General features: G+C 49.0%; 1 protein-coding gene across 1 annotated transcript in view; it reads right to left on the bottom strand.

Annotated features, from left to right (window-relative positions):
• The window catches only part of KDM3B (lysine demethylase 3B), an 867,558-nt gene that overhangs the window by 404,009 nt on the left and 437,938 nt on the right, over positions 1 to 25,611 (bottom strand). Inside the window, exon 15 of the mRNA XM_085618404.1 lies at positions 15,478 to 15,734. Within this exon, the coding sequence (XP_085474530.1) occupies positions 15,478 to 15,734 (257 nt within the window). The remainder of the gene's footprint in view (positions 1 to 15,477; positions 15,735 to 25,611) is intronic.

The raw sequence follows: 25,611 nt of genomic DNA, 5'->3' as shown, positions 1-25,611 counted from the left end.
CATGGTGGAGAAGGTCTTCTAACAGGGGGAAACACCTTACGCAAACCCTCCAAAAAATCCTTAATCACAGGGATTTGAAAAAATGAGGTTTGAGAAGGGCCCTTCCTATACGCAGTCAGAGCTGCGAGATGAACCTTAATAGACTGAAAATTAAGCCCAGACTGAGCTAACTGCAGCAGATAAGGCAAAATAACATCTTCTTTACAGGATGTAGGGTCAAAGTCCTTTGCCTTGCACCATAAGCAGAATCTCTTCCACTTATAGGCGTAGGAAGTCCTCGTAGACGGTCTCTTAGCCTCTTTCAAGATCTCCATACAGTCCTGAGGCAGGTTCAAGTGTCCATACTGTACTAGCTCAGGAGCCATGCTGCCAAACTAAAGGACGAGAGATTGGGGTGAACCATCTGTCCTCCGAACTTCGTGAGAAGGTCCGGCCGACACGGCAGGCGTCGGTGCGGCCGAACAGACCGGTGAAGAAGGTCGGTGAACCACCATTGCCTCGGCCACTCCGGAGCAATCAGGATCATTCTGGCTCTGGATTGTGACAGCTTGATCAGCACCGCCGGGATCAGGGGAATGGGTGGAAAGGCGTAGAGAAAGCTGTTGGACCAGCTGATCCATAGGGCATTCCCCAGCGTCCCTGGTTGGTAGTACCTGGACGCGAAGTCGCGGCATTTGCTGTTTTCTGCCGTAGCGAACAGATCTATATCCGGAGTGCCCCACTCTGCGAAGACGTCTCTTAGCACGTCGTCGTTTAGCACCCACTCGTGGTTCTCTTGAACGAGCCTGCTGAGCGCGTCTGCTTGGGCGTTCTGCACTCCCGGCAGATGGGTCGCCGTGATCGTCAGGTTATTGGCCACCAGCCAGTTCCAGATCGCCTGTGCCTCCCGGGACAGGGTGCGTGAACGTGAGCCCCCCTGCTTGTTGAGGTAATACATGGTCGTAGTATTGTCCGTCTGAACCAGCAGGGAGTTCGTCCTGAAGGAGGGATGGAACGCCTTCAAGGCCAAGTGTACCGCTCTGAGTTCCAAAAAGTTGATATGGTAAGTCGTCTTCATCTGTGACCATATCCCCTGAATCTGAAGAGGGCCCGAATGCGCTCCCCAGCCCTGGAGAGACGCATCAGTCACTATGGTCTGGACCGGAATATCCTTGTGAAAAGGAGTCCCCTTGCAGACATTCTCTGGGGCACACCACCAAGTCAGAGACTGCCGAGCGTGTTGAGACAGCTGGATCTTGTCCTCCCAACGCCCCCGCCTCTGGTCCCATTGATCCTTCAGACATTCCTGCAGGGGCCTCATATGCAGACGTGCATTGGGGGTGAGAAAGATGCAAGAAGCCATCGACCCCAGTAAGGAAGACACCGTCCTCACCGTAGGAGAGCGGGCTGAGATGAGATGCCGCGCCTTCCCACGGATCGATAAGCGTCTCTCCTCCGAAGGACACACGCTTGCGGTCAAGGTATTGACTGAGGCCCCCAAGTACTGGAGACACTGCACAGGGATCGGCACTGACTTCGACATGTTGATGTGCAGGCCCAGGCGATGCAGCAAGGCAGCTGTCCTGTTGAAATGGCACTGGGCTTCCTGGTAAGTGGACGCTTTGATCAACCAATCGTCCAGGTAAGGATACACAAACACCTTGGTCTTCCGCAGGTGTGCCGCGACCACCGCCATGCACTTGGAGAACGTCCGTGGTGCAGACTTCAGGCCAAACGGGAGTACTGAATACTGGTAATGGTTGTTGCCTACCAGAAACCGCAGGAACTTGCGATGCTTTGGTGCGATCGGCACATGAAAGTAAGCGTCCTGCAGATCTATGGCGCACAGCCAGTCTCCTCAATGCAACTGAGGGTAAATCTGATGCAGGGACAACATACAGAACTTTTCTCTGCGGATCCACTTGTTGGCCTGACGCAGATCTAGAATAGGCCTGAACTCGTTCTTGTCCTTTTTTCTTACGAGAAAGAACCGTGAGTAGAGACCTCTTCCTTTTTGCTGCAAAGGAACCGCTTCTATCGCCCTCTTTTTTAACAGAACGTCTGCCTCCCGCTGGAGCTCCCTTACCATGTAGGAGGAGCGCACGGGTGGAATCTGTGGGGGCGGGCTGGTGAAACGAAGACAGTACCCATTGCAAACAATATTCAGCACCCACTTGTCCTGCGTTATTGTCCTTCACTCTGCCAGGTAGTGTTGAATACTTCCCCCCACCGGAGCGGGTAACGGATGAGGGGGAAGTAGCTTTTCAGGGCTTCGACCCGGCCGGGCCTTTGTTCCCCGCCGAGGACTGATGCTGGCCTCTGCCCCTCTGGCGCTTCTGAAAGGACTGCCTCGGGTACTGCTGCTGCTGTTGTTGGTGGCCCGACTCACGCCCTTGGCCTCTCTGCTTGGCGTAGCGCCTGCCCGAGGATCGGAAGGACCTCCTCTGCTCCTTGGGCCTCTCCAGCCCCACCGCCTTCAGAGTTTCCGCCTCAGCCTTCATGCGGGCCATCTCGTCATCCGCATGTGACCCGAACAGCGTTGTGCCAGAGAATGGCAAATTGGCGATCTTCTGCTGCGCTTCAGGCTTGAGCGGGGTCAGCCGCAGCCAGGAATGCCTCCTCATGTGTATGCCGTGGCAGTACCCATGGGCCGCCAGCAGCGACACATCCCCCGCCGCACTGATGATCTGATTAGAGACCATCATGCCCTCGTTCAGCACCTCCTGAAAGTCCTCCCTCTTGTCTCTAGGCAGGGAGGCAGCGAACTGTTGCAGGGAGTCCCAAAGAGACCTGTCATAGCGCCCCAACAGAGCGGAGGCGCTAGCGGCCTTCATCGTGGTGGCCGACGTGGAGCACATCCTCCTCCCCAAGGAGTCCATTTTGCGACTCTCCTTATCCGGAGGAGCCGTGGATGAAGGCGTCGTAGAGTGCTGCTTACGAGCCGCCGCCACGATAACAGAATCCGGTGGAGGATCCACTCTGAGGAACGCCGGGTCCGAGTCAGGAGCCCTGTACTTTTTTAGCAGTCTCGAGGGCGCCGGTTTCACCACGGCCGGCGTCAAGAACACCTCCATTGCAGGTTCCTCCAACCCCGGGACCAACGGGAGGAGGGGGCGCGACAGATGAGTCTTATGCAAAGTCTCAAAGATCACAGAAGTAGTGGGGATAGGGGTAGTGACTGATATCCCCAACTTCGCAGCCCCTCTCATCAGCACCTCCTGGAACGTGGCGATGTCATCCAGCGGCGAGACGCGGGTAGGAGGCGTCTCCGACAGTGAGGGCGAAAACCGGCCAGCTCCAGAAGAGTACGTGCCCCTCGAGCCTCTGGAACGAGACCGATACCCCCATCGTCCATGTCCAGAGCGAGTGGACGATCTGCGCCTACTCCGTGATCGCCGGCGAGAGCGAGATCTCTGCCTGTGAGGGACCCTCGGGGGCGGAGGAGGTGGCTGTGGCGGCGATGTAGGCAGCTGAGGCACGGGCAGAGGCAGCGGAGGAGGGGGCGGAGGAAGAGGAGGAGGGGGAGGAAGGGCAGGCACCGGTGGCGGCGCCGGTGGAAGGTCGGGCACAGGAGGCAGAGGCGGCTGCTGGGTACGCAGCGGGGACAGATGTTCCGAAGCCCCATCACTCCTAGCTGGCGAGCCCCCACCAGAACTGTCCGGGCTCGCGGCCACTCTCCTCTTCTTGGCGGGCCTGTCCCGCGTGGAAGCCACCGACGGGGAACGTCCGCGTCTCCCCGATCCCCGACTGGAGATCGTAATCACTGAGGACGTGTTCCCCGAGGTCTGTGACGTCGAGCTGTATGTCGACCTCGTCCGGCGTCTCTTAGCCCTCGACGTCGAACGCTGTCTCGCAGTCGAGCGTCCTCTCGACGTCGAACCATGCCTCCTCGACGTCGAACCACGCCTCGACCTCCGTCGCCGCGGTGTCGACTTCTGATGTTTCGACGTCGACTTCTGATGTCTCGACGTCGACTTCTGATGTCTCGACGTCGACTTCTGATGTCTCGACGTCGACTTCTGATGTCTCGACGTCGACTTCTGATGTCTCGACGTCGACTTCTGATGTCTCGACGTCGACTTCTGATGTCTCGACGTCGACTTCTGATGTCTCGACGTCGACTTCTGATGTCTCGACGTCGACTTCTGATGTCTCGACGTCGACTTCTGATGTCTCGACGTCGACTTCTGATGTCTCGACGGCGACTTCTGATGTCTCGACGGCGACTTCTGATGTCTCGACGGCGACTTCTGATGTCTCGACGGCGACTTCTGATGTCTCGACGGCGACTTCTGATGTCTCGACGGCGACTTCTGATGTCTCGACGGCGACTTCTGATGTCTCGACGGCGACTTCTGATGTCTCGACGGCGACTTCTGATGTCTCGACGGCGACCGCTGGTGTCTCGACGGCGACCGCTGGTGTCTCGACGGCGACCGCTGGTGTCTCGACGGCGACCGCTGGTGTCTCGACGGCGACCGCTGGTGTCTCGACGGCGACCGCTGGTGTCTCGACGGCGACCGCTGGTGTCTCGACGGGGACCGCTGGTGTCTCGACGGCGACCGCTGGTGTCTCGACGGCGACCGCTGGTGTCTCGACGGCGACCGCTGGTGTCTCGACGGCGACCGCTGGTGTCTCGACGGCGACCTGTGCCTCGACGGCGATCGTCTCCGCCTGGACGGCGATCGTCTCCGCCTGGACGGCGGGCGCCGGGATCTCGGCGTCGACTCCGTCAGCGTCGAGCCGTGGGTCGACGGCGAAGGTGGCGAGTGAAGTCCATGGGGCTCGGTACGACGTCGATGTGTTGTTGACGTCGACCGTGACACCTGCGACGGCGACCCGGTCCCGGGTCTCGCCGGCCCCTCCCTCGACGTCGAACGCCGAGGCTGCCGCGACCCAGAGCCCTGGATCGACGGCGAACATACCGGTGCCTTCTCTCTCGCCGTCGACGTCGTCGCCTTCGACGTCGAACGCGACCTACCAGCCGGTAGGTGCCGCTTCTGCTCTGCCCGGAGGTCCCTCCAGGGGCTGAAGCATGGGCGGAGGAGTGGGAATGAGACCCTCCATGCCCCGAAGTCCCACCGGTCCTCTGCTGCTCCTGTCCCTGAAGGCGAATCTTCTCCCTGTCCCTCAGGGTCCTCTTAGAAAAGGTTTTGCAGATGGCACATGTAGCTGGGACATGTGAGGTCGACAAGCAGAGGATACACACATCATGTGGGTCCGTCTTAGCCTTTTTCCTCCCACACTCAGGGCAGTTATCGAACAAAGCCATGCTAAGAGTGGGCCAAAACTGCTCCAGATTGCAGGCAGTAGTAGACAAAGGCTCTAGACGTCGAATGAAAACACTATTTATCCAAAAAATCCAATTTAAATCAAGTAAACCACCCAAAAGGGTAGAGCTCAAGCTCCAGGGTCCTGCTAGCAGGAGCCGGAAAAAAGAACTGAAAGTAACTTGTGTTGGCTGTGCATCCTGGGATACCGGGGGTCTCTGGAGAGTTTCTTAAAGGCACGGTATCCCTTTAGCAGACACATAATGACAGCCTATAGGGCTTGTCTGTCCACCCCTTCCTCTCTATTGTTTAAAGGGATTTTGGTGAAGGGAGTGTGTGATAATAAAGGAACATGTCAAATGTGAATAAAAATGAAATTTCAACTTTATTTTGGCTGTTGTGTTCACTTCAGAGGAAGTGCTGGCCAGTGCAGCCTTGGTGTGATTAGGCTGTATTATTTTGTCTGTCTCTTAAGTGTCTGCAGGTTTGCAAATGCGGGACAGCTTAAGAGATATTTTTGATTGCTCCGGGGTCCCCGCACATGGGCGGTGTGAGAAGTTGGCCTGATGTATGATGTCACTAGTTATAGTTGTGAGAAGTTGGCCTGATGTATGATGTCACTAGTTATAGTGTACACCTTATATCAGTCCAAATACCCTTATGGCGATTGGTTGTAAAGTCAACCTTATAGACCAGCTATCCTAGTGGTAGCATGGACAAGAGCAGTCTTAGGCTAAACTCTGAATGGCATGTGAAGCCAGCTGTGATACCATATATAATCCCTTGAATACCAAATGAAAGGACACCACAACAGATCTATATATAAAATAAAGTGTATTTATTCTAAGCAAACCCTCAGCACTCTTTATGAGTTTAGAGGTAAGTACAACACAGTCTTATTAATGCATACAGTAAGTCACACAGGTAAGTAATACAGTTAGGCCCTAGGGGCCACGCAAACCATATACTAAATAAGTGGTATAAGAACCACTGTCACGGAAATAGAATAGGCCTAGGCCTAGGGAATCGCTGGGGCTACACTACACTAGCGTTAGTTAGGAAGTGGGAGGCCCACGGGATTCGTGTGCAGAGTGGAAACACTCACGCGTAATGCGTAAAAGTCAATAGCAATGTTACAGTTTAGAAATAGATAGATTTAGGACACTTCCGGAGTAGCTAGGAAGTTGAGACTTGAAAACTAGACACTAGGATAGTCACTATCCTGATGAGCACCAGAGTACCCAAGTTACCTAGCCCACAGGCTGCGGGTGCATAGGGGTGAAGATGCGTCGTTTTCGTCGTCGACTCCTATGGATGCCTGAAGAAAGATGCTGACAGGCAGTCAGTGAAGAGTGTCCGGTGGATCCCAAGGCTGGGATCAAGAAGAGAAGAAACCTGCAAGCAGAGGGGACAGAGTCAAGGTCACTAGCCAGTGACCACGTGGAACCAGGAAGGAACCAGGCGATGTCGTGAAGAGTTGCAGGTGAAGGAAGCGTCGAGGACGACCAGGACCAGGAGGCGAGCTGTCCCACGAAGGCTCTTGCTGTCGGCGGCGTCGAAGTTGGACTAGGACTCACCAAGCCTTGGCAAGCGGAACCCACGAAGAACGAAGGACTTGCTTCTGGTGCAGACCAGGAAGGTCTGGGGTGCTTCTTCTTTGCAGAGAAGCGGGAGCCAGTCTGGAGGAGCCAAACCAGCGCAGAAGATTTCAGGGTGCGTCGTCACAGAGGCCACTAGCCAGCGGGCAAGCAACCGGACAGACGCGGCAAGCAGGAAAATGCTGAAGGGCCCCACGCAGGACTCGTGGAGTGTGGGGGGCTGATCTTCGGTGCAGATGGTGCTTGGGGTTGGGGCTTCTCAATCCCCGGTGCACAACTTCGAGGGTACCTCAGAAGCTGCGCTGTAAGTTACTAGCCACTTTTTCCAGGTAGCCGGTCCCACGTCGCTCGTCGCCTCCACGGATCTCAGCTCTGCTGCAGATGTGGATGAGGGTCGGAGAAGTCTGGAAGTCAAGGCTCTGGTCGGGCTCTGCAGTCGGTTCCTCGTAGAACGGTTGCAAAGCAAAGGGTAGTCTCTTGATGGTGCCTGTTTGCACAGGGTAGCCACTCCTTGGCTACAAGGGAGATTCTTCAGTCTTCTTCTTTCGTCGAATGTCGAAGGTCCAGAGTTTCTGTTCAGTTTTGCAGGTTCAGGATAATCTAAAGTCTTGAGGCCCAACTCCCACTCTTATACTAATCTGGGGGGCTGGGATACCTGCTAGGTCACGCCTTATGGGTGGGACCTGGGAGGGGGTGGTTACACCCACTTCCCTTTGTCCAGTTTCGCGCCAGAGCTGGGGCTGGAGTGCCCCAGCGCCGGTTTGAACTGGACTATGCAAGGAACACCTTGTGTGCCCCAGGCATGTCTCATTCCTTTCAGCCCACCCTGCCCCAATACACTAAAGGCTGTCTGGGGAGGTGCTAGCACCTCCCCAAGCAGGAAACCTATTGTCCAGGCCTCCCTGGCTGGGATCACTCCCAGCTGCAGGAGGTCAGACTTGTGTCGTGGCAGCAGCATCCATTTTGTGATGCTGAGGCTTTGGTCAGAGGCTAACAGTTGAAGTATGATTTTAACATGTCTTTCCCTCTAGAAGGGGGGAATAATATTCTCATGTCCAGAAATGGCATGGGGGTATTATTCCACAGTGTTAGACACCTTACACGACATGTTTCGATAAAGCCAAACCATAGTTACCATAACCGTCTAAGATTATAAGGCACTTTAGGAGTATATGGTAGGCTATATCATAGAACAGCTATAAGGACAAGGTTCCGAAAGCTGCAGACAGGCTCAGCTCATGCTAGAGCACCATCTCACATGTTACCAAGCACTCTGCCTCCAGGATTGTCAAGGCTTGCCATAGGAGTGACTGATAGGTACACATGTGTCTATATGTAAGTTAGGTATAGGAATACTACACCTAAGCAAGGGGTGATTACACGACCTTGCCCCAGCTGAGTGATCAGCCAGTTGTGTCAAAATGGAAGGCCAGGCCAGGGGTGGCATAATACATGCTGCAGCCCCTGGTAGGCCTAGGGTACACCTATGCCCTGGGTACCTAGGGTACACTGTACAGGGGCCAATAAGGTGATCCTATCCAAATGGGTTATGCACCTAAAGTACATAGTATTAATTTAGAGAGACAACAGCAGGGCTGTGGGTCTGATTAGCAGGCCCACAGCCACATCCAAGTCGAAAACCAGTAAAGCAAAAGCAAAAAGTGGGGGTGAACATAGAAAGCAGACCCTACTCTCCTACAGGCGGGGATTATTCATAGATTATGACTATACACAGAGATCCCCTACTACAGAAGGAGCACTTTCTGTTGAGGGGTCCACCTGCACTGAATTGTATGGTTTAAGAGATGGGCTCCCCAGTTGGTGAGCAATGCGTCCGCTGTTAGCACTATCTGTGGAACCGGGTCTTGGAACAGCGACCCTTTGGAAAGGTTTTGTGTGTTCCACCACTGCAGAGAGCGATGTGTGCGGCTGTCCACCAACACCAGATCTGAAAGTTAACCTTGAGCCTGGTTCCACTGACTTGCTATACATTCTTGTAAAGGGCGCATCTGGAGTCTTGCGTGAGGAACTATGAGAATGCAAGAGGCCATCTTTCCTATTAGCTGCATAAACACTCGAGCTGGCAGTGAGTGTTGGGGCTGAAATCTTGTTATGAGGGTTTGCATACTGGCTATTCTGACTGGATTGGGGTATGCAAGCGCTTTGGAAGTGTCTATTGTGGCCCCTAGATATTGATGTATGTGGGACGGTTGAAGATTTGACTTGGTGAGGTTTATTGTGAACCCCAAGTTGTGGAGCAGATGAATTGTTTGGTGAGTGTGGTGAACACACTGGCTGTATGACTTGGATTTTATGAGCCAGTCGTCCAGGAATGGAAACACATGAATTTGTTTTCTTCGCAAGCGGGCGGCTACTACTCTAGACATTTTGTGAAGGCTCTGGGTGCTGTGGTCACTCCGAATGGGAGGACCTTGAATTGATAGTGCTGATTGTCCACTACAAACCTTAGATATTTCATGTGAGCAGGGTGTATAGGAATATGGGAGTAGGCGTCCTTGAGATCTATAGTGCCAAGGAAATCGCCTTGCTGGAGTAGTGGGAGGACTTGTTGAAGAGTGACCATGTGAAAATGGTCCGATTGTATGTAGATTTTCATAGGTCTGAGGTCTAGCATTAGTCTGAGAGTTCCGTCTTTTGGGGATGAGAAAATAGAGGGAGTAAACCCCTGTTCTTTGATGTTGTAGGGGAACTGGTTCTATTGCATGGAATCCTTTCCATTAGCCATAGGGCCGAATGGCGCCTATAGGCACAGTGGGTATTGGCAACAACCGGAATCAAAGATTTTAAAGTTAGAGCGTCGTAGGGCACGCAAACGAAACAATACCGACGAGTGTGTTGAGTTGCAACTTGAAAAGGGTTGGAAACACTGTGCCAAACCGGAGCGCAGCAGGTCACATCCAAACATGATGGCGGAAAAAAACAATCTAAAGATGGAGTTGATGCCCATATGCACTATCGTCCAAAGGAGGAGTCACCTACCTCGTGACTACAAAAACTTCTTCCAAGACAACAACAAAGTGCAAACATCCGAGCCCACCACCAGATGGCGATCTATGCAAAAGTATGTTTTCTGCAGCTCATATGCCTCGAACTCCATGTTTAACATCTGCTTGCAATATTTCTTTTCAGTCTTCCGGAGTTTTCACCCCACAAAACTATGTACTGAATAGCAAGGTTATTGGGTAGAAGAGCGGAGGGTCACGTGAATAATTTAGTCTTTGTTCTGTGGAAGAACATTATGATCTGTTTGGAACTGCATTCTGGTTGAAACTGTATTGGTTTTTAACCATCATCTAACAAATGGTAAAAGCAATGCCACGCTAAGCAAAAATTTCGGCGGGGGGGGGGCTGAATCTTTAAACAGTAGGCAGAGTGGCGCTGATTTCGGGGGTGGGGGGCTGAATCTAGGCAGAGTGGAGCTGCGGGGGTTCTTAGAAGGGGTGAACCAACAGCGAGGCCTCTAACATGCAAATGGTCTTTTTAAAGACCTGTGAAGTGCTCGGGCGCGGCTTTGTGTCTGCCCAGGAAGCGGTCTCATCCCGGGCTGCCACACACGACGGGGGGGGGGGGGAGCGCTTTGAGTTCAATGGGTGTTGCGCGCCTGATCACAGGTAAATGCGGGAGAGAACGGGGTTGTTGAGCAGAGCCGGGCTGGCTTGCCCGGGCATCGGGCGTTTCCTGTAGCAAAAGTGCTTCACAGTTAACCTCCCCCATGACCCTCCAGCTGGTCCGACATAATTGCCAGGCCTACTTTGGGGTTCCAGTTCGGCCCTGTTGTTGAGTATCCTACCCAGGGCTTTAAGTGGGATAAAAAAAAATGGGTGGGGGTGGGGGGGCGGTGTTGCGCGGGGTCTATACGACTTGTATTTTGCTGTCTCTTTTGTCATTGCATCCAGGCATAATGATACAACAAGTAACAAGATACCTACAACAAGTTAGGACTATTGGCTTTGTCAATCGTTGTTAGTTGCATAAGATAAATTAGCAGTAACTGTGGCTTGTATATAATATTGAAAAAGCATCCACTTGAAGCCCTAGTGACACCACGACAATGTTACTGCTCCTGAGTTTTCAAAAAGAGACAATATAATCATGCAGTGGCTGAACTCTACAGATTAAGATATATATCCCAAATTATATATAACAGTCGGTAGACGCATGCCTCTACAGTGTTCTCTTATATTTTGAAACCAGAATTGGTCAAGTTCGTATCCTTTCAAAGTTCCCTTTTCAAACAATCATTATCAACGCCAACTCTGGCCCTGGCACGGTAGTGCGATTTTTGTTTAGTATTAATAAAATTTGACACTTCAGACAGCAGTTTCAGCAGAGAGGACAAAGAAGGAATGGGCATGGAATCCAAATACTAATCATGCATATTAGTCTGGGCCACTGGCATTTTGCGATGCTGCAGCGTTTTCCTCATAATTATGGATTTGCCAAACTTCCCAAATAATGCTCGCATAATAAATCTCGCTTTTGAGAGTGATTAAGCTATTGACATTGTAAATAGCAATGCCGTTTCTTTAAATGTTTTAAAAACAAAAACAAACAAAAATAATGTCATGAGCAATGCCAATAGCTCTAACTTTAACAATGCCGAGACCGTTGCATTGTAAATGCTTGTTGGGTATGCCCCTGGGAATTCTGGTGCTTTTAATTATGCTACACGAAGAGAACTTTGCCGGGGTAAGATGGGGTGGCCAGGGACAGTCACCGATCCCATTAAAATACAGCAGGGGGTTTGCCAGGGTTGCGTCCTGGCTTCAACTTTGCTCTCACTTTACATCAACCAAGTTGTCGAATTTATCTGCCATCCCAGCGTACGCTCCCTCTCTAGCAAACCAAAAAATTGCCACTCTCCTATTCGCAGATGATACCCTTCTTGTTTCGAAGCCATCTATGGGCTTGCAAAAATTATTAAATCAATTCAAGCTCTTCTGCGATGGGAGAGGCCTTGAAATAAACACCTCCAAAACTAAGCTAATGCTGCTGAACCCCCATAAGTCTTCTAAAGGGAAACGGTTTATAGACAACATCCCCCTAGAGAGAGTGAGTTCCTTCGATTATCTGGGAATCAAACTGTCGGAGGGTATGGCCTGGAAACCTCATCCTAATAAGGCCTACCTTAAATTTTCACATGTAACCAGAGCTCTGAGGAAGGAACATTTTCTCTCTCATACTAAGCCAATAGTACCAGCGCTGAAACTATATAGCTGTAAGGCTGTGAGAAATGCCCTATATGGGGCTGAGCTGTGGGGCATTGTAAGAGTAAGCGCCCTCACAGTCTCAGAGAACAGGTACCTCAAAAATCTGGACCCGCAAAGCACTCCCTTCTACCCATTACAGCTTGACATGGGTATCAAGTCTATTAGTGACCGAGTAAAGCTCTCTCCTCTATTTTGGCAGCGGATTGTCACCATTCCCGGTTTTACACCCTATACCGAAGCTTTCATTGAGGTCTGTGCCCTAGACATCATGAACAAAAAAGGCTACATCAAACATGTCAAATACTTTGTGTCCAGCATTGGCCTACCAGGACATAATACTGATTGCCCACTAACCCATACCAGAAGGCAGATTAAACTACTATACTGGGAATGGGTTGAGCAAAATGCCCTCTTCAATAGCAACAAGGGCAGACTAACTTAAGAATTTAGAGACTTCAAAGTCAGCCGCTTTTTACAAAGTTACCTTGATTTAATCAAGGTGCCGGCAGACAGACAGCTCTACATTCAATTCAGGCATGGTAGTCTGCTAATTAATGCATTTACAAACTCTTGGCTGTCTAACAAAGCCCAGTCTAAGGGCTGCCCCTGTTGCCCCTGCCCACACGAAACAATAGGCCATGTTCTCTCTGCCTGCACAGCATATGCAAAACCTAGGGGTAAATCGTTAAACCCAGTTTGCAGACAACTTGGAACCCGAGACTCTAGAGTGGCCCTGTGCATACTGAAATCAGATGCAAGACCCTTTTTCGTGTGCGCAACTGCAAAGTTTTTCGGCAACTCTTGGGCAATTAGAAGGAAGGTACTGGCAACCCTCTCGATCCACCGCTGAGAATTCCAGATTTGATGACCCACCCTATCGTAACAATGGACACTAGTTTTAAAATGTAAATCGTTTTTTTCTACCCTCGAACAATAACAAACCCACATTTTTTAAAGTGTTTTTATTGTGGGTATTGACGCTTTTAAACAACTATTTTAATCTTGCTGTGTAATGCCCATGAATAAATCTTATGGTATGACGAGCGCACTAACTTCTAATGAATGCATTTGCACTTTAGACAAGGGACACTGCCAATTTGCACAGTATTCTTTGGCTCGTTTGTGGCTTGAAAGCTACAAATGATATGATAGTAGTTGTCCTTGGGTATCTCATTGCCTGCCGTCACAGTTTTTAACAAACAGTGTTATCTCCTAATTGTATTCCTTTTAAACATTCATGGGCTTTTTCCCTTTTAAATTGGAATGTATGATGTTTACCCTGAATGTATGTCTCTTTTATGGCATTTTACCGAAATAAAGAGTTTCAAACAAACATTCGCATTTATTAGTCAGATAGAATAATGTTAGCAATAACCTCCTGCACAGTCAATAGGATAACACTACCTCAAGGTTAGTGTTATAAATAATCTAGTCTCAAGCATATGTAAGCTATAATGCTTGTGGTTGTATCTCAGCCTCAGTATCTATTGGCTCCTTCTGACTTTCTCCATGTATATCATTTTAACTCACCTATTCGACTACAGAAGACGAGCAAAAAATAATACACAATTTTAGGCAGAACATCCATCTATGGTATCCAGTGGCGCAGGTCATGCTAAATTTGCATACTTAATTAAGGTCTTGGACATGATTAACACCAATGAGCCCCAGTTAAGATGGCTGAACAGTATAAATTATGCAGCTTACCCACAGGGACACATGAAAAATAAGTCTGCCACTCCGCAAGAAAAAAGATGCTACCATTGTCAGTCTCAACCAGCATGTTGGCTCACAAATACAGCTAAACTTTGATTGGTCCCTGACATTTGAGCTCAACTCTAATGTCAACAGAAACGGACTGTTGGAAAAGAAAACCCCCCAGTGTCTTTCAGGGCAGCTGTGCTCACTGGGGCAAAATTACAGGGTTCTCCAGAACCTGTTCAAGGACAAGGCAGTCCAGCTTCACAAAATTATTAAGAGAACTTTAATCTTATTTTAAAACAGACTGCAGGATGAATATTTATTAATGTTTTTAGACGTGTGCATATCTTTTAACCCTTTCACATTCACATTTTGTTTATATGGAGCACATTTCATTGAGGGTTATAAACATACTCACCCATTGCTATTATGTATTATTCCATGAGAACTAACTTTACAGAATGCTTACAGGTTCCTCAACCACTACTAGCATGGAGTAATAGCTGGAAATACAGAATGGTGAATTAAAAGGTGCAAATGGGATAAAAGACAACAAATTCTCAAGTCCCTTAAACTGAAAAAAGCAATGGGCAGTGGTCATATGAAAGGGGGACCAATGCTCGTTTCACATAGCCAACACTTGAAAACCATAAAGTGGAGCCATCATGATTGCAACAAACCATTTCATTACCAAATAGTTGTTTTTAATATTTTTCAAATGCGTACTGCCTCAGACCCCAGCGGTGGTTGTGGTCTAGGATGCAGCCCTTGGAATAACTGTGCGTCAAGCAAGCCAATATGTTCCTTGCAGGTAATAAAGTAAGGATCTAAAAAGCAATTTCAATTAGGATTCCTATGAACTCCTGTCCACATTTCAGCTGAAGAAATACCATAACATTACATCATGCAGTAAACCTGCATAAGGAGAGTTATATGAAATGCCATCCGGTTGCTTAAGGACTCCAATAATCTTCAAAGGTTATGTCTGGGAATGATTTTGATTTACAAGTAAAAATAGGAGACTGTTGGCAAAATGTTCCACTTTTCAGAGGAGGGTGGCTGCAACAGAGTAAGCCTGTGGCTGTGGAATTTTGTCTGCACAAAGGAACACATCGATATACACATGACATAACCGGGGATTTGTCTCTAAGCACAGCTGCTACATGTGCTTCCAAAACCATGCAGTTACTAGTAGCGCCTGTTAAGTAGGTGGTGTAGAAAATGCCCACAGAAATGATTTGATAAAGTAAATCCACATAGAGGCACTCTTTAAGGAGCTTTGGCAAATAGAGTACCATGGAGCCCAATCAATACATCTCAAAATAACATGATTATGACATTCTACAATTATTAATAGATATTAGAAAACCAAATAAAACACTTTCATTGCATCCTACTCTGTGTTTTGTGACTGTCCTACACTAGTCTGGTTCATCTTCCTTTTAATCATCATCTGTTATGTAAAGCAGTTGCGGGGCAGGATTGGAGGTATTTGGTACACAGGCATGCCCTGGACTCCGCGAAAGAAATCCCTTACTGAGGACTTTCAAATGACCTGCAATTGTTATAAACACTAATAAACATATGTTCACATGTACCAGGCGGCATCTATCAAGCACACCATCACCCAACTTCAAACTGTTTCAAACCCCTAAGGCTTTGAACCATGCAACACATAACATATCACTGGTCACTCACCCCAGGGGCCGAAGAGAACACAGGAGGAAAAGGGATTCCGGATTCTGAAGATCCTTGAGGCAGCTTTCCTGGCCCACTGTGAAGCAGGTCACGTAAACTAGAGCCTTCTGACTTGTTGCCGGAGGCCGTGGGACCCAATAGGAGGCTGTTAAACAGTTTAGGTGCAGATGCGGAGTTCTTCAAACTGGAATTGAATGAATCCAATGCAAATGCAGCATTTGACTCTTTACCGAACACCAACTTCGTGGAGCCACTTTCTGCAGAAAGCAAGAATCAAGCAACAGTATGTTTTACCCCCTGCAGATGAATTAACATGCAAACATATCTCAACAGGCAAAGCAAATTTGGGATTCCCCAAATAATTAATAACAATGGTTCAAATTAGTTAGTGGTACAAAAAAATAAAGTCCACCCTCCCCCATCCCATTACCAACGGGTTGCAGACAGACATTCCAAGAGTATGATGCAAATGGGAAAGGATGTGTCTTCTACTGTTACCCATATATCAAACAGGAAATAGTCTTTCCTGCGGACATCAGAACATCCTGTTCCCTCTTTGATCACTGTTGCAACTTAGGAAGTAGTACTTGATAGACTAAAGGAAAGTCTGGAGAAAATCACTTGCATGGAAAATCTCCCCTGTACTTTTACACGCTTCATAGTGTGTAAAAGTGAGCATGTAATCAATTTACCAGTTACAACTTTCGAATAGACTACTGGCGATCGAATTAGCATGTAACAGCTGGACTGTGTAGGAAACCCCAATGAAAATGTAAAAGTTCAAACCAACTCTAGTATCAGTTCTGGAGGTTACATCCACAGTTTCTAGAAACTGACATGAACAAATAATGATAAAGCTAGGAGGTCGCTGCTTTAAATGATCGACCAACTGGCCTTGCCAATGCTTAATAAAAATAATACAATTTAAAAGAAGATTTTCACAGCCAATACATTAAAAATGCTAGGCTGGCACCAAGTCAGCTAGAAATAAAAGATTTAATGTTATCATTAGGGATGCTATCTTCCAAGAAAGACATTACAATAAAGCCTTGTGAATAAGGCTAAGACCAGATGGAGTTCCTAAAGGTGGGAATGGCATTCTGATTAGTGGCAACAGTTCCTTCAGGCTTTCTAAAAAACCTTAATGTCTTATCTCCACAGTGATGGTGCAAATTCAGTGTCCTGTTCGATGATCTTTTCCCTGTTGCCTGGTCAAGAAATTAAATCTGCTTTGCAAACACATGTAGCCGGATGGAAACAGAAATAGGTTTGAACACCACCACTGTCTTGGCCAGTCTGGCACTGTCTGTATAATTGTCGCTTGAGACTTGCGGAATTTCAAAATCACAGCTGGTATCGGTGATGTTGAAAGAAACACACAGTAATGTTCTTTATCAGCTGATCTGAAGGGCAGAGCCCCTGGTTCTGGAACTATGGATGCAAAGTCTTTACTTTTTTTTGTTCTGCAATGTTGCATATGTTTAAAGAAAAGGAGCAAGACATCATTAAGCACCTACTTGTGGTTTTCTTTGTAGAGAAACAACCCAGAAAATGTGCTTGAGCGCATCTGATATACGTATTAATTTAAACATGAGGTCTCTGGCTAAGAACCCTTACCAAATCTTGAGCCTCTAAATACAGAGGTCTTGATCTTGTGCCTCCGTGCTTGTTCAGGTAGTGCAACGTTGCTGTGTTAGAATTCCACTCGCCATTACAGTGCAGTGAAAGCACTGCAAGCCACATGAAACGCTCTCAGCTCCAGACAGTTGATACAATAGTAACCCTTTGTCTGACAAATGGCCCTTAACTGACAATTGTCCGAGATATGCTCTCCACCCTGTAAGAGCTGCACCTGTGAACAGTTTGTGAAGGGTATACTTACTAAAACTCAAAACACATCCAGAAGCAAGTTCTCTCTCTTGCATGACCATTAGAGATTTCTTCACTGGTATGATCAGCCAAAGCTTGTGAAGTTCATGTAGCTTGTAGCCTCAGTTTTGCAGCGTGAATCTTTCTGGATTCACTATGCTGTGCATTATTCCGCTTTCTGGTGGTTGGGTCCGGATTCGTAGTCTTTCTTTTGGTTTTTTTTTGTAGCCCAGGTGGGCGTCAACGTCCCACCATTTGGTGCACCTCTCGTGACGTCGTTGTGCTTCCTGCGGAAGTCCCACCTTTGGGGCGCCATCTTCAGATTCTTTTTTCCGCCGTTGGGTCTGGATCGTCATCGAGAAGCTCCAGGATTTCAATCGAAGGAAGAAGGAGAAAACGCGAGTTTCGTCGAGAAAGAACAACTGAGATCACAGAGAGGAATAACTTACATCCGGGACGCGAAGAAGGAAGAATTCCCAGGAATTTACTTCGACGCCCTTCAAAGATACGCACTCAGAGGCTCTGAGCGCAATGGACAAGACACCATTCAAATTCTGCCCTAACTGCCACCACAAGTTCGCGCAGAAGGACCAGCATCCGGTCTGCAACCTTTGCCTACCGATCGACCACCCGAGCAAGGACTGCAACGCCTGTTCAGCTTTCGCGCCGAAGACGCTCCGGGTGAGAGAACGCCAGAGAAGAGCTAACTTCAGCATGGAAGGCAAGGGTAAGGCCCCGTCGCTTTACGATCTGGGCCTCTCCACCGACGATGAGGACAACATCGCCGAAGGACCCGACGTCTTCACGGTCGCAGAGACCGATACGAAAACGCCTGATGAGGTAAGAGAATCGTCGAGTTCAAAACCCCCGAAAGGGCCTCGAAAACCCGAGACAGACTCTCGAAAATCTGAGTCAAAGTCCTCAAAAGAGCACCGGCGCCGAAAATTTCGACGACCAAGGGTGGATCCATGGACAAAAGGCCGAGCAGATCCTGCGAGAAGGACTCCCTAGTGCCGAAGGACGCCGAAAAGCTGAGTTCGACGAGAACAGCCCACGAAGCGGGGCGTTTGACGCAGAAAGACAAGCCAGCGTCGACGCAAGCTCCGTCGAAAAGAGCTGCGGTCGACGTCGAAAGCATCTCCGAAATGGAGAAGAAGAATTGAAGGCTCGAGGCGGAGATGGAGAGCATCCTTCAGAGGAAGAAGGAGTTCGACGCCAAATTGAAACAATTCAGAATTCCAACGACTCCGTCGGCGAACGTCGTCGAGATCGAGGAACAGGACGAGGAAGGCACCTACTATGAAGGCGAAGACTAGGAGGCCGACCAGCAGTCGTTCTACGGCTCGGCGCCATCAACCACTCACGAGCTGGATTGGCAAGATATCGACGCCGAAAATCCCGAAGAGCCCGTGGACACCTATCCTTCGAGGCCTTCGCCGCCAGACGACATCAGGGTGTACAATATGGTCGTCAGGAGTGCTGCAGCAGCCTTTGGGGTAAAACTGGACGAGGAGAAGCCGAAAGCTGATTTCCTTCTCGAGACCCTGCTCCCCATTCAGACGAGGAGCCAGTTCCTTCCCATGCTCCAAAGCGTAATGAACCAGGGGAAGGAGGCCTTTAAGGAGCCAGCAACATGCCGGTCCATCATGCCCAGGACGGAGAAGAAATACAAGCACTACTCCCTGGACCCGCCTTACATCAAGGGAGCGGTCACTGTCGACTCCATCATCGCTTCCACGGCCAGGAGAAGGGCCAACGTGCCAGCGACCTCGGGTTCACCCCCCGAGATAAGGAAATCAGGAGAATGAACCTCACTGGAAGGAAGGTCGAAAGGAACGCCGCAATGCACTGGCGCATGGTGAACTCCAATGCGCTTCTCAATCGACCCCAGTACCAGCACTGGGACGAGATGGGGGAATTAGTCAAACACCTCCCTGAAGAGTACCGCCAAAGAGCATCCCACCTTGTGGAAGAAGGTAAAAACATAGCCAACTCATGCATTAAAACTGCATTGGACGGGGCGGAAACTTCAAGCAGACTAATGGCCATAGGGATCACCGAACGAAGACAGGCCTGGCTGAGAATCTCTGGATTCAAACAGGAGGTGCAGAGCAACATATTAAACACCCCTTTCAACGGGGAAACACTGTTCGGGGCGACAGTGGACGAAAAGCTCACCCAGCTGAAGAAAGAGAACGAGACGGCAAGGTCCATGGGGGCACTACAGTTCAGGGGGATGAGAAGAGGCACTCCAACTAGAAGACCCTACGGTAGAGGGGGTAACCAGCAGGGAGCATCGCACCAGACGTTCCAGCAAGGACAGCAGGGTGAAAGTCACGGCCAGCAAGGTCAGCAAAAACAAAACTGGCAGTACCAGCCAAGGGGCCAGTACTTTCGCGTGAGGGGAAACGGACGTGGCCAAAGGAGACGAGGGAGTGACCAATCCTCATTGAAGTGACTCGGCACGCATGGGGACGCTCACCCCCAACATACCCCCAGGGGTGAGGCGCAGTGCAAAAACAATGAGGGGGGAAGAGACCCAATCGCCTACGAACATCCAACACCCGTAGGCGGAAGGCTGGGCCTCTACCTACAGGAATGGCAACGTATAACCACGGACAAGTGGATACTGAACGTCATACAACACGGTTACTGCGTGGACTTGGGGGGGGGGGGGGACGCCTCCAAACAGAAAACCAAAACGAAGGCAACGCTCAGGTCAGGAGCTTGCTCAACTCAGAGAGGAAACACTGAAGCTGCTCGAAAAGAGAGCCATCAAGCCAGTGCCTTACAAGGAAAGGAACAAAGGGGTCTACTCGAACTACTTCGTGGTACCAAAAGTAGACGGAAATCTCAGACCCATCCTGGATCTGCGATACCTAAACAAATACATCAGAACACAAAAGTTCAAAATGACATCACTACAGGAGGTGCTGCCCCAAATAAGGGACGGAGACTTCATGTCCACCGTGGACCTCAAGGATGCCTACCTGCACATCCCAATAAACAGAAGGCACAAAAGACTTTTAAGATTCAGCATCAACCAGGACCATTACCAGGACCATTACCAATTCACGACCCTGGCCTTCGGGCTAAAATCAGCACCAAGGGTATTCACGAAATGCCTGTCGGCAGTCGCAGCATACCTACGAAGGAAGGGGATTCATGTGTACCCTTACCTAGACGACTGGCTGATCAAAGCAGACACCCACGATAAGTGCGAGAGACACACAGCGCAGGTGACAAAGACACTGACGAACCTGGGGGTTCTCCATACACTGGGGGAAGTCATCAATGAAGCCAGAACAGGTGAAGATTTTCCTGGGAGCAAACAGCAACACCATAAACAGGACGGTCATGCCCAGCGACAGGAGAGCAGAAGCCCTACTGAGGGAGACGAGCCTCTACCAGAAGGGGCGAGTTCTGACAGTGAGAACAGTGAGCAAGATCATGGGGATGATGGCGTCATATATCCACCTGGTCCCAAATGTACGACTTCACATTAGACCATTCCAAGAATGGCTACAACAGCAATGGTCACAGGCAAGCGGAAGTTGGGAAGATCTAGTGGTTGTTACGCACGCAGTGCAGGAAGAGATAACTTGGTGGAACAGGGACAACATAACTACAGGGAAAAGCCTGGCACCACCAAGCCAAACTGTGACCATCACCACGGACGCATCTCAAAGGGGATGGGGAGCACACATGGACCAACTCAGAGTGCGGGGTCTGTGGGCTCCGGCAGATGCGGTCAGACATATCAATTACCTGGAATTGAAGACTGTCCTGCTAGCCCTGAAGGCATTCCAGAAGCACCTGTACAACCAGAGAGTGTTGATTCAAACGGACAACACCACAACCATGTTTTATATCAACAAACAGGGTGGGACACAGTCGTTCCCCCTTTTCCACTCTGGCACAGGAGATTTGGAGATGGGCCATACCTCTCAAGATAGACTTGCTAGCGATTCACCTACCAGGGAAGGACAATGTGGAGGCAGACTGGCTAAGCTGGCAGACCTCGGATTCACACGAGTGGGAGCTCAATGGGCACGAAACGCAGAAGCTTTTCCAGAAATGGGGAACTCCCACAATAGACCTGTTTGCAACACGCCAGAGAGTGTTGATTCAAACGGACAACACCACAACCATGTTTTATATCAACAAACAGGGTGGGACACAGTCGTTCCCCCTTTTCCACTCTGGCACAGGAGATTTGGAGATGGGCCATACCTCTCAAGATAAGACTTGCTAGCGATTCACCTACCAGGGAAGGACAATGTGGAGGCAGACTGGCTAAGCAGGCAGACCTCGGATTCACACGAGTGGGAGCTCAATGGGCACGAAACGCAGAAGCTTTTCCAGAAATGGGGAACTCCCACAATAGACCAGTTTGCAACACGCCAGAATGCAAAATGCCGAAGCTTCGCGTCCAGGCAACCAGATCAGCAATCCCAAGGGAATGCCCTATGGATAAGCTGGTCAAGGACATTTGACTACGCTTTTCCGATGATACCACTGTTACACAGGGTGCTCGAGAAATGCAGAACCAGCAACATGACACTGATCCTGGTGGCACCACAGTGGGCAAGGCAGACTTGGTTCTCCCAAATTCTAGAAATAGCTCAAGGGAATCCCCACAGATTCACAAGAAGAAAGGACCTGCTGTCCATGCAGAACGGAGAGGTTCTACATCCAGAGCCAGAAAGCCTCAGCCTGGCGGCATGGCTCCTGAAGAGTTAGAGTTTGCGGACCTTAGATTGCCTCCAAGCACTATGAGAGTGCTGCGAGAGGCAAGGAGACCAACTACACGCAAATGCTATAGTGCAAAATGGAAAAGATTTACAATATGGTGTGGCAAAAAAGGCCTGCAGAATAAAATGACAAAGGACTCAACAGTGCTGAGATACCTCACGCACCTTCTGAAAAGTAACCTATGCTCCACCTCCCTAAGGGTACACCTAGCGGCGATAGTAGCCTACACAAGAGGGGAGAAGGGTGGAAGTTTCTTTACGTCGCAGGTAGTAAAGAGATTCATGGAAGGAGCGAAACGAATCGCGCCACCTAAAAGGTTGCCGCCGCCGGCATGGAACCTCAACGTGGTCCTGACGGAGCTTATGAAAGCACCATTTGAACCCATACACAAGGCATCAATGCAAATGTTGACTATGAAAATGGCATTTCTGGTAGCCATAACCTCGCTACGCAGGGTGAGCGAACTGCAAGCACTAACGCTACAAGAGCCCTACATACAGATACGCAAGGACAGGGTTGTCCTGAGAACAGACCCACACTTCATGCCTAAAGTCGTGTCGGCATTCCATTTGAACCAGAGTATTCAGATACCGAGTTTCATTCAAAACCCAACTTCGAACGCAGAAAGGGCTCTACACACTCTAGACGCTAGGAGAGCGGTGATGCACTACATTGAGAGGACCAAGGAGCACAGAAAAACTCAGCAGCTCTTTGTGTCCTTTGCATCAAGCTTCATGGGGAGACCAGTGACAAAGGGCACCATTGCTAGATGGATTGCACTAACTATACAGTTTTGCCACAAACAGGCAGGACAGGAGCTAACGGAGGGGCCTCAAGCTCACTCCACAAGGAAGAAAGGGGCAACCATTGCCTTTCTGGCAAACACGCCCATTCAGGACATATGCCTGGTGGCAACATGGGCTTCGGTGCACACGTTCACCAAGCACTACTGCGTGGACATACAGATGAACAAGGAAGCACAAGTAGGACAGAAGGTGCTTCAACACATATTCAACGACCAACGCTCATCTACCACCCTGCCGCCACAAAGATAACAAACCGCTACAAAGTCTATGCACAGCATAGTGAATCCAGAAAGATTCACGCTGCAAAACAAATAGTTTCTTACCGGTCGGTGTAGTTTTGCAGCTTGAAGATCTTTCTGGATTCACTAGCGAACCCACCCACCTCCGCCAGGAAGATGAGGCTGGAGGAAGAGGGGGAAAAACCAGAGAAGTACAGAAGGAATGAAATATTACAGAAAAGTGGACATATAATTTAATCATTCGCCTAGGGTTAAAAAAAAAAAAAAAAAAAAGAGGAAAAAAGAACCCGAAGATGGCGCCCCAAAGGTGGGACTTCCGCAGGAAGCACGACGACGTCACGAGAGGTGCACCAAATGGTGGGACGTCGACGCCCACCTGGGCTACAAAAAAAAAAAAAAAAAAAAAAAAAGGAGGAAAGACTGTGAATCCGGACCCAACCACCAGATCGCGGAATAATGCACAGCATAGTGAATCCAGAAAGATCTTCAAGCTGCAAAACTACACCGACAGGTAAGAAACTATTCGTTATTCCAATCACTGGTCGTACATCTGGGATAATGGAAATACAGGAAGCCATGGAGGCGGAACTATTTTGTCAAACTGTTTGGTATTACTAAACACAATGTGACAATTTAAGACTTCTCATTTGGATTAGGAAATATCTGGAATAAATTCCTTGTATTTTTGATGGACTGGAACTGGTTCAATTGCATGTTTCAGCAGGAGTAAAGGCATTTCTTTCCTCAAAATAAGTAACCTGGTGCTTCAATGTTGGTATCAGAGAAAGAGGAGGTGGTTTTGCCTTAAAACATAGTGCATACCCATGTCTTACAATAGGCAGCACCCACTTGTCTGCGCCCCTCTAGCACTTTTCCAGATAAGCGGTACCACTCCACCAATTGAAAGAAAAAACAGAGGCTGTGTTGGTGTTGAATTGACCATGAAGGACTTCCTTTGGTAGGATTACCACTGGCTTTGTTAGGGTATTTGTATTTGGGACATGGCCAGCAAGAGAACTGAACCTTCTGAGGGTGGTAGCAATGATCTCTGGTCTTGACTTAGGCCTGAAGAACTTTTCTTCAATCTCATCTTCATAGTCTCCGCCTTGTTCTTCATGTTCACCATCTTTGCCTCTGTATGGTACCTAACAAAGAGGCGGCTGAGTAAGGAATATTCAAGATCTAGAGATGGGTGTCAGGCTAAAGGGTAGTCAGACGAAACTAGGATGACCAACTTAGTGTTAATCGGTGGCAATAACCTTTTGCAACCAACTTGGTAGAGTTGTTCACAGCACAGATGACTTGGTTAGAAACTAAGGAGACTTTCCAGACTAATTTCTTAAAGCCTTATTACTGATGACATGCCAATGTCTATGAGAGAAGTCACACCTTTCCAGATCTCCAAGTCATACCTCTGAAGAGGTGAAGTGCTGGCAGTTTCCATGCCAAAAATCTTCCTTACAACCCTTCTTTATGTATCTGATCGTGCAATAAATTCTGGCACCATAGCATGCCTCCTTATAACAAGTGAATGTAACAGAATTTGGTTTTGGATCAGACTTAAGATATGGAGTGGCAGCCTTCACCATGATTGGGGTGAGAAATTTCTCTTAAGCCCCGGTATGAGGAGCAGGAGAGATACTGGTGTTGCCCTCAGATGCAAAGACTCCATGATGATGGAAACTGCCGCTTACAGTGCTTCCGAAGATCTAGTAAGGTTTGAAGCACATTGTGGATGGTAATGCCATCCACCGGCGATACTTTTGAAGGAGAAGCTGCAGGAGACTCAGTGCACAAAGAGTTAGCTCTGTCACCCTTAGACAGAGACCAGAATGGAGATATTGAACGAGATCTGCATCATCCGCACCTTTGTGGAGTGCATGGCGAGTGCTCTTCCCCATGGAGGGTGTTGCATGAGGCAGATTGCATGTAGATGGCTGTTTTCTTGGAATCACTGGCATTTTTCAACATTTAAGTAAGAGGTGGGACCATAATTGGTGGTACTGAAAGGTTTAAGAGTCTCAGAACCTACAGCAGATCCTCTGACCAGATGTTAAAAATGGGGCGGAACCAATGGCAGAATTGCAGGCTGTTCAGTTGTCACACTAAGGGTTTCTCTAAGTGTTGTAAAGAAGGACAACAAGATTTTCTAGGTCAATCTTGAGGGAGTTCAGAAGAGGTGCAGCAATGATTTTATTATCGGGAACTGCTGTGGTGACGCTGAATTAACAGTTTGCATAGAATGGTATGCCATCGTGCACTTCTACTAAAGTATAAAATAAGTGATGGATTGAATTCTTTAATAAATCTCAGCCACTGGTAATTACTCCGGGCCACATCCCAATCCATTGTTATTTTGCACACCATGCCACCTCAGTTTGTATCCAGTTATATACCAATCTGTCTTGACCCTGCAATGGGAACAGTCCAGCTCCAACTGCCAAGCCAGGTCCTCCCTCAACCAG

The sequence above is a fragment of the Triturus cristatus genome, chromosome 7 (genome assembly GCF_964204655.1).
Source record: "Triturus cristatus chromosome 7, aTriCri1.1, whole genome shotgun sequence".
Lineage (NCBI taxonomy): Eukaryota > Metazoa > Chordata > Amphibia > Caudata > Salamandridae > Triturus > Triturus cristatus.
This window is presented reverse-complemented; position numbering and strand designations above follow the sequence as displayed.